Below are 12286 nucleotides of genomic sequence, written 5' to 3' on the forward strand. Positions count from 1 at the left end.
TTATAGAGAATGTTTCCTAGAAATAAATATAGGAATGGACTTGAAATTTCTCTGGACTATGCCCAATTACAGAGGTGGGGATCTCCTTTTATGTACATACCTCTAATTATTTAGATTTCATATGTGACCTTAAAGACTATCTAGAATGCTTCCTTCACCTTCTAGTGCTCTGTATCAAACTCGCTATGATATTTCTATATGGCTGCTATTCTACTTTAAAGACTGCTGAAGAAATTTGCTAATTTTTCCAGAATTTGTCCATGATGAATTTATTCTATCTCCTTCAATGTCAGCAATGTTCTGTGTATGTTGTTCACATTGTAGCAGAGTTGCTATTTCAACATTTATCTTCTCTCCTTTGTTTTCCAATCTGTTCTTCCCCCATTTCAAAACTCCCGTAAGATTCATAACTGCTTAATAATATCATTTTGTCTTTCTTTAGCTTTTTATCATTGATACTACACAATTACATATATTGTCAATTTGACCCTCTGGGATGAGATTAAAAGATGAGTGTGTGTATGTGTGTGTGTGTGTGAGTATATATGCGTCTGTCTAAATGTTGGATGTGGGGAGAAAGAATAAGAGAGGATATTGCTGACTCCTTTTGCAGATTAAAGAATTGAGTATCATAAATTATATAACTCATCTGTGTCCCCAGTTTGGATACCTAGAGTTTATAAGACCCTGAGACACCAGATCATTTTTCCATACAGTAACTTTCATTTAAGGCTTGGCCTTCAAGTCCTCCATTATGCAGGGCATTTAGACAACCTTACAGTTGGCGATCTTCTACTATCTTGGTCTCAATGCTGTGAACAGATGGGTCTACTTGTCCCTGAGCCCCTTACAGGAATACCTTTCTCTCTGCTTTTCCTTGAGCATCTGCTCTATATGAAATACCCTGCCTTTCAGGTGACTAATCCAAATCCTATTTGTTATTTTACTCCCACCTTAACTTTGACCTCTTTCTGAGATTGTCTGAGATCATTTGCTTCTCTGAACTCCATAATACATAACAATGAGGGAAAAAAAGCTACTGTTTATCGAGGACCTAATGTGTCTTAGGCACTCTTAAAAATTTGACATTTCCTCGTTTAATTTCACTAAATATTCTAGGTAGATCATTATATCCTAATTTTTCAAATCTAGAATTAGAAGTATGTGAGTATCTTGCCTTATCAGAATGAATAAGTGGCTACACCAAGATTTCACCCTTGTCTTCATTATTGTGTTCTCATTTAGCACCTTTGCCTCCTCTTTTCTTATGTACTTCTTAGGGATGGTAGCTCTCCTCTTGAGGCAGCCATAAAAGTGCTCCACTTGAACCTACCCTGACATTCATGGATTGTCTGCAATATCCAGGTTATGCTGGGTGTAGAGAGGAAGGCAGCCTTGCATATACTTACGTTGAACTGTTATATGCATGCACATTTTTCTCCTAGATTTTAAGTCACTCTTGTCCAGTATCCATGGCTGACTTCACTTTCTAGACCTTTCTTCATGCTCAGTTTGAAACTTGATCTGGGACTCTACACTTGGGTTGTGCTTCTTCATGGAGCCTCCCTAACTTGGGAGCTTCACACAGTCTTCTGACCAGTCCCTTTGATCTCTTGGTCTGCCCTTCATTCTCTAGCTTTGTCCTGACACCACAGAGTTTGACATTGGTTGCCCAAAGGACTCACAACAACAAGTTAAGTCCTGTAAACTAGCCAATTTTACAGTGCTTGTCCTTTTCTTTACTTGGACAAAAAAGTGGACATCTTTTCTCCACTATTAATCTTGAACATTCACAAAGATTCCCAGACTATGAGTCTCACTTAGAACTTAGATCCAGATTGCATTTCAGTCTGTTCAGTAGGTGAATCTGTAGCTTAGAACGGCCCAAATTATTCAGCAAAAAATGAGAGCAACTTGCTGGAAAAAAGTCTATTTTAAGGAGCCTCTCTCATTTCTGAGTTTGTCAAGTCTTTTCAAAGTGAATCATTTCTCTACTTTCTTCACTAGCAAAATAACAATCACAACAAACAACAATAATTAATTTCTATCATTCTCTTCTAGAATTTGAAAATTTCTCTAAGTATTTAGCATTTTATGAATTAATTAGGCAGATAATTTCTTCAATCATTCTACATTTACTTTTTAAAGTATACCCGACTACGGAGTTTGTGTTTCTAATTCTGCACCTAAGAACATGCCAGCCTTTGAAAAAGATAATGGAGAACTGTTATTTGAGGATCCAAATCTGGAATGAGGGCCCATGTGTCTCAGCAGTGGGACAGGAGGCAGTCTGTGTATTGTGATTCTACTTGTTTATAAAACAGTCCTGATACAGACCTTTTTTACAGATGAGGAACTGAGATACAGAAAAATGAGGTAACTTTCCCAAGGCCATAGAGATAGTAAGAATTCAAGTTGGAATTTGGGCTCAAGAATGTGGCATACAACAAACATTGTCATATCCTGTCCAAGGGGACAGGTATCTGGGTTCATTCCTTGGAGAAGGAGATATATAACATATAACTTGAGGTACCTAAAGTCTCATTGCCCTTGCACGTATTTAATTTAAAAATAACGTATTAGTTAGTTGTACAAATACTGGGATTGATGGATTATTGAGAACGAGAAGAGAGAGAAGCCCAGTGTTTCCTCTATTCACTGAATGTGGGAATGTTCTGCATGACAGAGTGCAGGCAAGGTGTGGTGGGAATTTGGATACTCAGTATAAAGTGGTATAAAGACCCTGGGTGTCTATACAGGCAACTGGCCTGGGCAGAAGGGATGAAAGTTGGAGGAAACTGAACAAGAACTTTTTGAATTCAGATATTTCCCCTCAAACTTGTCCAGACCCCTGCCCCTCTCTCTCTGTGCTTCACATCATCAGCATTTGTTTGGGTCAAGGGGAGCTAGTAATGGCAAAAAAAAAAAAATGAACTTTCTATAGTGTATGTTGCTTGGCATCCTAGAAGAAGAGGGTTTCCTCTGAGTTACCATTATCTACTGTCTACCACTCTGGTTTGTTCTCTGGTCTACTCTGATCTATTCTGGTGTGCTTTCTACCACCAACTATATACTATGGTATACTCTCTCCATCTACCTTGACTTTTATGTATCCACCTGCTGGTTTCAGGTTTATTGTACTGCTAGAGCCCAGGGCAGTGCAGAGTTTGAGCCCAGGATGTAAGACTTGCCCAATCCCAATGCTCAGTGTAACTCATTGAGAGTAGAGAATTCATCCCAGGTAGCTGCTCAGAGTAACTGAGCACAAAGACCCCACTGTATGGAAATTGTGATTCCTAGGTCAGGGGACTCAATCTCTAGCAGATAGAAAGTGGATGAGAAGATAAGAAAAGAAAGCTGGATTAGGAGAGGGAAAGATGGGGGCCAGGAAAGAGAGGGGAGAAACGTCAGAGAAATCATAGCAGACATTACCAAGTACCAACATTTTTATGACTCAGAAGATTTTCTGTCACTCTGGTCTTTTCATGGTGGGATCTTATCTGAATTAGGATGGTCTCTATGCCCATGAGAACCGATGTTTCTGTACCGTCGTCACAGGAAAGGCAAGCAGTCCTTTTTTTTTTTCTGGTTGAAAGTCACAGTGAGAGCAGAAAACTGATTACCCCAGAGCTGGATACTCTTAAAGGCAGAAGCTTCAAGAGACACATCCTCTGAGCTCTGGCTTGGTCCTGCCTTTCTCTCCTACTAGTTACATAGAAAGACTATCAAATCCTCAACAAAAGGTGTGAGAAGCTTCTCTCCAATGGTCTTAGACCCAACCACATGCCTATGTGGTACTAAATAAATATCTCTTTATTTAATTTCCTCTCTGATTCTAAAAACTGTCATAGGAGAATCTGTGAAGTGAATAATTCTCACATATAATCCTTCAGAAGGGTATGTATAGATTAGGTAGTCAGTAATTGGCTGGCTGAGCCTGGCAGCCCAGGAGATGAAGGAGTCAATGTCCTTTATTCCCTGAAGTCACAACCTGAAGCCCAATTTGAAACTCATTAACTAGAGAAGTTGAAGTTTGTAAAAGCCTCAGATGGTTGCATTAAGTATGGTCTTTTGGAACTTCCGTGTTGAAGCTATGACCTAGGATGAAAATGCTATCCCAAAATATAGCACCTTGGCATATTGAATATTTCATACTGAAGGAATTTGAGAAATGGCATGTGCAGGAAGGACTTTCTGATCTTCCCCTGAAGCAGATCATAAGACCCTCATGTGACAGGTGCCCTCCCTATACCTGGAGGAAGGAAGCATCGTTATCTCCAAAGATGAAGGGACACAGAGAGGAATCTGAATAAACAGGCCATGATAATCCTCCCTTCCCCCCTAAGTTTACTGCACTTAGCTCACCTTTGTCCTATCACATATTTCCATGACTTGCCAGTCTTTCCATAAAAACAGTCAGGTTTGTACCCTTTGATCAACAACTCTCCGGTGGATGGAGGTGTTACCTAATGCTACAATGGCAATCATATTGCAACATATAAGTGTATCAAATCTACACGTTGTACTCCTTAAACTTATGCAATGTTGTATGTCAATTATATCTCAATAAAGCTGGAAAAATAACTCCACATACATTTAACTGTTTCTTCAGGTCTTCTTTTGGTTATGAAGGTTCCCATGTCGTGTAAAATGTATGTTAAATAAATTCGTATGCTTTTCTCTTGTTAATCTGTCTTTTGTTACAGTAGTCCCAGTCATAAACTTAACAGGGTAGAAGAAAAAGATATTTTTCCTCCCTACAGCTGTAAATACCCTCACTGATTTCAGAAACCTTGGATTCACATGGTATTTAGGGAACTGGTATCCTTTTTCCCTTTAATCTTGAGAAATTCTAAAGAAATCAGAATTCAAAAAGAGAGAGATGGAGAGAAAATAAAGAACATAGTCACAACATAATCTCTTTGTTTTAATTGCTACATTCTCACCTACTTAAAAACAAATTTGTTTTTTATAACACGCAAATTAAGATACAAAATCAAACAATGTGTTATAAATATTGTCTTATAGTACGCTAGATTAAATTCTTTTTGTATGCTAGATTAAATTCTTTTAAAAGGCTAGAGTTTTAGAACAAATAATATTATTATTTAATATATGATTGGTAGAGTTATAATATTAAACATTTATTTAGTGCTCACTAAATACATATTTTATATATATATACACATATACACACACATATACATATCAAAGTACATTAATGTTACTGAATAAAAATAAATTTGTGTCCTAGAAGAGTGTGGTGTGGTACCTTAGAGAAAATGATTTTGAATACGCAGATTATTTTCAAAATGAGGTAATATAACGTTCTTCTTTACATTGTATGCATGAAGTAGTGAGCTACTTCATCTAAGTGTGTACTCGTCTCAAAATTCTGTTAACATGTTCACTCTCATTGTGCTTTTGTGAACTGCAAGACAAGAGAGAGTCATGAACACCTAAAGGTTCCTTAGTGGTCTTATGTTACCTTCTGCTGAGGCTGTTATAAAATACTGTTATTTTGGAGAATAATGAAGTCAATACTGCCTATTTCTAGTACTCAAGCACACTTGCTTGTTGATCAACTGATCATTTTCCGTAGCAACTCATTTGCCTGTGTTGGGGGGATATAATTAGAAACAAAATCTCCTCCCAACCTGGAAATCCTCCACAAAGGTAGAAGAGAAAGAAAACAGTTTTATTGTTGAATAATCATTAAACCAGAATGTGATGTGTATCATAGGCAATCTGCTAAGAGATTGTAAAGACAGAAAGACATTTCTCTCTTTCATGTAGCCAAGCAGATACAACTCATTATATACATGTTCTCAAGATAAATGATAACTAGTCAAGTAAGAAGACTTGACAGCACCAGTTACACACAGTTCATCCTAGATTCACCTGCTAATCGGGGCGGCCATCTCTGTTTGCTAATTGGCTTTATCTAAAGGAAAAATGAACTTCTCATGTCTTTATGACAGAAGGTGGTTTCGGACGGAGGCCCATATTTCATTCACTTGCTTCTCTGATGAATATATTTTAAAGAGATGGCTCCCACGTCCTTGAGAAACACATTCTTGGGTCATAAAGTTGGCAAGAGTCTTATTTAGCTTTTAAGAGATGTACATACATTTTTTTTTTTTTTTTTGTGAGGAAGATCAGCCCTGAGCTAACATCCAGGCCAATCTTCCTCTTTTTACTGAGGAAGACCGGCCCTGAGCTAATATCTATTGCCAATCCTTCTCCATTTTTTCCCTTTTTCTCCCCAAAGCCCCAGTAGATAGTTGTATGTCATAGTTGCACATCCTTCTAGTTGCTGTATGTGGGACGCGGCCTCAGCATGGCCAGACAAGCGGTGTGTCGGTGTGCGCCAGGATCCGAACCTGGGCCCCCAGTAGCGGAGCGTGTGCACTTAACCGCTAAGCCACGGGGCTGGCCCCCCATATACGTTTTAAAGAGACTGAGAAAGAACTTACGATTACATTTTTCTAAAGTAAATGCTCTAAGAAAAGGGGCGGGGGGAGAAGACTTTTCCTTTATTTTCAACAAGGAGATTTAAACCTCTTATTTTTAACTTGTCTTTGCACTTACACCTGTCACCCTCCGCCAAGATCAGGTCCCATTTCAGAACCTTTGCAGAATGAGAAGGTGTCTTTTCCCTCCAGACCATCTGTGGTGTTCCCTCCATGGCTGCTTAAAAAACTATAGATTTGCTCTCCATTTTGTTTGTGTAAACCACAGCCTGGAATATGCAAATAAAGAGGAGAATAAGTCACAATTAAGTATGATTTTAATATCACTGTATATCTGGGTGAAATTTGCATCTCTAAGGAAGAAGGTATGGTAAGTTATAGAGGCACCTTTTTCATTTGTAGAAACTTCTGCATACCTACGGTTTCACACAGTTGGCATGGCTTTTGCAACATGGGAGGTTGTCCCCACCACCCTGCATCATTTTCTAACCCTCATAGAAGGATAGGTTCCTATATCCCTGACATGAGTGAGGCTCTTTGATTGGGGGAAATAAAGTTCCCATGAAATGAAGTTGCATGTCCTATTGTAGAGCTCAAAGATGCGGTTAACTCTTTAGAACAAGTCAGTAACTACTTCACCATTCCCTAAGCCTGTTTACTGCTGAGAGCTGTTGATGATTAGAAATACAGTCCTGTAGGTTCACATGGCTCTAGATTTCACGTTAGCTAGCACAGGAGGGGTGGTGATCTTAACAACAAGAGGTACTCAATCTATATTCCTGACAAAGCGTTAGTCCTCCATGATAAAGCACATCCAAAAAGAAGTTGACAAGTGGAAGTATACTGAAAACAGAGAGCACATTGACATGGGAATTTAGGGGAAACGTTTTATAAGGATTTGAGGTGATTCTAGAAATAAATTTCATATTGAGCAATAATGTTTTAAAAATGTTGTATAATATGTAACCAAAAAAAGGTGAATTACAAACTCTCTAACCCAAATTTTAAACACTAGTGCACAATGAAAAAGGAAATCATGTATACAAGAGATAAGAGATATCATGGAGATTCAAATATAAGAAGATGTGTATCTAAGAAGCTACACTATTGTACTGTTGCATGGCTCATATTCATTTTGTAAGTAATCCTATTCTTGCCTTTAACTAAAGTAATACATTTGCCTTTAAAAACTCCTGGCCTTCCAGTTGGTGAAAGAAATCTCAGGGAGATGAAAAGCAGAAGATGGTGCTTACCTTACAGCTGCAGAAAAACAGGCACTATTCTATGTCAAATGTGTCCTTGCAAGGCTGCAGAACTTGAGAGATTGCTGCTCTGGTGTATGAATGTAACCTTTAATCATGAAAAGTCTATAATTTCGATAGGCTGTTTTAGTTGGTGGTTTGTTGTCTGGGAAATAAAATTTAGAGTGACATTCTGCTTTTGAAAGTTATATGAGTTTTTGATATTCATTTCTTAAGGCGGAACAGGATAGTTGGAACTTCTTTCTTCTTTCACACGCTGGAGTTAAAAACAAAGTCCATGAATCCGTCGGATTCACTACTTAGAGGGTTTTAGTTCTGACTCATTTAAATTGAACAGTATCAAGAATCTTAATGGTGTTCATAATCTTTGACTCGGTTATTTAGACTCTGGGAATAATTCTAAATAGAGAGAAGTTCATGCTCAAAATTGTTTAATGCAGTATTGTTTATCACAGTGAAACTCTGTCCTCTTAGATACAATTTGGAACATAAAGAAAGAAAGAAAGAAAGAAGTTGGTATTGTGGTAAAAGGCTGAAAGCATGTCTAATATAGCGGGATTTTTAGATCAAATTTGGGGTGTGTGTTTAATGACACTGGATAATAATTGAAAATTAAATTTTTAAAAATTGGAAGTAATGGTAAAATGTTTATGATATCATTCCTGGTATAATAGTAGAGTATTAATAAATATATCAAAGAATACAAACAAAAACGTTTTCTGTAACAAATTTAGAAGGATAGAAATGTAATTATTTCTGTGTTACTAGTTTTATTTAGGTGATTGATCTATTTTTATTGTTTTATTATTTAAATATTTATTTACACATCAAAAATGTCAATCAGTGTTAATTAGTATAATATGATTCAATATTTATAATTTAAAAGAGTGAAAAATAAAGTGCTAATAAAAGTGAGAGATAAATTGGCCAAAGTCTCCCCAAAAGAACAAAACAGGGAAATAGATTGAAAATGAAACAAAATATTGAAATGAGCTGAAACATGTTTATCTTATACGAAAATCTGTTTGATAATTACAGACTTTTAAGAAAATGTTTTATAAGAAGAATTGATAATTGGAAAAAATGGTGTTTAGACAAATATCCTTTAGGTGAAAAGTCAAAGGAGTCCTGCAGAAGGTGGTTGGAGGGCACTGGGTGGGCACAGGGACACAAAGAGGTGGGAGACGTGCGGAGAGAGAAGAAGGACCACAGGGCTTCCCAGAGTTGTTAAGGTCCTGTAATTAGAAAGAAGTTACCACAGGCCTTGTGTAGGAACATATGTCTGTATTTAGTTTCATTATAAAGTCCAAGGCTAAAATCTTTCTTCATTGTCAGTCACAAGCATTGGTGCAGTGAATTCCTTAGATCCATACTTATTTTGGGACAAACAGAAGTTCTGCATTTGACAGTTTTTCAATTTATCCTTCTCAAGACTGACTCCTTTGCCAACACTATTTAACACTATTTGCTCTTATGGAATCCCTTCCCCTTCCACATCTGTCATTGTTCCTTCTCTGCTCATCACTCTAGCTTTAGTCCCTTTATGCTCTCTTGTAGCAGGAGTGTCATGCTTATATGTTTACTTCGTGTGAAAGACAGAATTCTAGACACCCCCCCCCCTTTTCCATTCTCTGTTTATTCAAACCGTAATCTAGGAACTGCTACAAAGGGATTTTGTAGATGTAATTAAAGTCCCAAATCAGTTGACTTTAAAACACGAGATTATACAGGTGGGCCTGATCTAATCATATGAGCCTTTGGAACATGAGAAGTACATGGTATACCATAGCTGTTTTGAAAATGGAGAATGCCACTTGAGAAGAAGTGAAAGGACCTCTAAAAGCACAGAACCATCCCCAGTTGACAGCCAGCAAGAAAACAGTGACCTTCAGACCTACAGTTTCAAGGAACTGAATTCTGCCAACAACCTGAAAGAGCTCAGAAGCAGATTCTTCCCCAGCGCCTCTAGATAAGAGCCCAACCCAGCCAACAGCTTGATTTCAGTCTTGTGAGACCCTAAACAGAGAACCCAGTAGAGTCCACCCAAATTTCTGACCTAGAGAACTGTAACGTAATAAATGGGTGTTATTTTAACTTGCTAAATTTGTGGTAATTTATTATGGCAGCAATAGAGAACCAGTATACCTGGCAAATTGCGACGTCCCTGTATTGACCACATTTATCTATTTCTGCCTGTCTCCAGAGAACTTACCACCACCCACTATCCTTTCCTCAAACCCATAAAGCCCAACTCTTTATCTTCCCTTCTTCAGAGACTCAGGACCTTTTATTCCTAGAAAATCTTGTCCAAGGCACATTAATTCAAATAAAAAATTCAGCACACAATATTTCAGGGTCCATCCTAATTTGAATGATTTTAAAAAATGTGAATCATGAATTGACACGTCATTAACTAATTCTATGAAACTGAGAAGATTTTCTGACTCATTTGCTCTGTCTCTGACTAGGTTTGATTCTGAGCCACGGCAAGCACAATAGCTCCTAGAACTTTTCTTGATAATTTTTAAGAAAAGGAGAATCAGCAATGAACGTTGCAACATGTGACAAAATAGGAAATCAGGAACTTCTTAATATCAATCATTAGATTTCTTGCTGCAGTTCTGTTCTATGTTTCCTTCATGCTATCTCTCTTCTGTGCTATCTGAGACATTGTAAATATTTTAGCATCGTTTTTCTCAGAGCTGCTTTCACCTCCTTGTTCTTCAAGCTGTAGATGAGAGGATTCACTAGGGGAGTGATTACACTGTACTGTATGGAGAGGATCAAATCCAGAGGTGAACCTGAGGTTGGCATGAGATAGCGAAGAATGGCTGAGCCATAGAACAGGATCACTGCAGTGAGGTGGGAGGAGCAGGTGGAGAAGGCCTTGCTTCTGCCTGTGGTGGAGCTGATGCTCAGGATGGTGGACACAATACGGGCATAAGAGAAGAAGATCAGGAGGCAGGTGCCAATGGCATGGAGGAGGACAGAGCAGAGCAGCATTGCAGAGTTGCTGGAGACATCAGAGCAGGAGAGAGGGAAGAGGGAAGGCAGCTCACAGGAGTAGTGGTGGATGGTTTGAACCTCACAGAAGTCCAAACTCAAAGCAAGGAGGATGTTGATGAGTGCATCCAGAAAGGCCACGACCCAAGAGCCGCACACCAACCTCAGACATAGTTGTTTACTCATCACCTGTCTGTAGAGCAGAGGGTGGCAGATGGCAGCATAGCGGTCATAGGCCATCACTGAGAGCAGGCAGGCCTCAATCCCTGTAGTGGCAAACACAAAGAAGACTTGAGCCAGACAGCCCTTTACTGAGATGGCTTTCCTCTGAGACAGGAGGTTCTCAAGCATCCTGGGTACAGTGACTGAAGAATAGAAGAGGTCTTGAAAGGAGAGATGGCTCAGGAAGAAATACATGGGTGTGTGCAGGTTAGAATCTGTATGGATCACGAGTATCATCAGCAGGTTCCCCAGCAGAGTCAGGAGGTAAATCATCAGGAACAGAGCAAAGAGCAGAGCCTGGACCTGGGGGTCGGCAGACAGCCCGAGGAGGATGAACTCTGTGATGCTGCTGTGATTTCCTGAGGCCATTTACGGTCACTGTTCTTTAGAGAAAAATTAGGAAAAGGACTAAAATCACTTCTTTCCACAGCAGTTGCCAGAAGGCATCGCTCCGTTCTTTTTCCCTATATATTCCTTCCTGCCTGGTCCCATCTTCACTTTCATAGCCCTCATATCTTCCTTCAGTCATTCCACAGAGTCCTTCTCTTCCCTGGCTCTCTGCAGTGCCATCTCTGAGCTCTGGATCAGCCCCACCAGACTTTTTTCCTAATAATGCCCATATGGAATGGCATCATCGACTATACAGGCCTACTGGAGAACTGTCCATGACTAAATTATGCCATCTCCTTTAGCTGCGCCCTTGGATTCCACAGCAGTCCTTGTCATCTTTTAGGAATTCCAGCAGACATCCTGGAGATGCTGATGCAGATCTCTGCTCACCTCCGTTACCTGGTCTTGACTCCCCTATTCAAAACCCTCTGATGGTTCTTTAACTGACTAATGATGGCACACGGTGCTTGTGTAGCAGTTTATCTTGTACAAATGACTTTCACACATGTTTTCCACTGTGTGTGTGTGTGTGTGTGTGTGTGTGTGTGTAGGGGATGGGGAGAGAAGAGACTGAACTCATTTTACAGGTGAGAAAATTTAGGCTCAGTCATTATATGACTTGTCTAGATCCCCTCACTGATCAGTTCTTTTAACAACAAGGATTTGAATCTGCCTCATTTGATTGAAAGCAAGAGCCTTTCTACCATACCACCTGCTTCGAGAAAAAGCCAGACTCCTTATTTTGTATTTCAAAGCATTAATCACCTAAGGGTCTCTAGATGCCCTGCTGCTGAGGCCAGATAGCTTTGCTTGTTCCTGATCTCCCCATGAACTTTCTCGTTTTCTCTGACTTGGCTCAGGCTGATACATTTCATGTTGCTGTTCATTGATTTAAATCTTATTTACTTTGACATTCCCATCTTATTTACTACCTAT

The 12286-nt window shown here is 39.1% G+C and overlaps 1 protein-coding gene across 1 annotated transcript; it reads right to left on the reverse strand.

The window, feature by feature from the left end:
- Positions 1-10393: 10393 nt before the first annotated feature.
- Positions 10394-11329, reverse strand: LOC101405604 (olfactory receptor 8S1-like). The gene has a single exon (XM_004429434.2). It carries the CDS (start codon positions 11327-11329, stop codon positions 10394-10396), a length of 936 nt encoding a protein of 311 aa, XP_004429491.2.
- Positions 11330-12286: the final 957 nt, after the last annotated feature.

The sequence above is a fragment of the Ceratotherium simum genome, chromosome 17 (assembly GCF_057802395.1).
Source record: "Ceratotherium simum simum isolate JZ-2026a chromosome 17, ASM5780239v1, whole genome shotgun sequence".
NCBI lineage: Eukaryota > Metazoa > Chordata > Mammalia > Perissodactyla > Rhinocerotidae > Ceratotherium > Ceratotherium simum.

What these genes read in the sequence shown, in the direction of transcription:
- LOC101405604 (XM_004429434.2), bottom strand. Translation starts at nt 11,329, where the DNA reads ATGGCCTCAGGAAATCACAGCAGCATCACAGAGTTCATCCTCCTCGGG.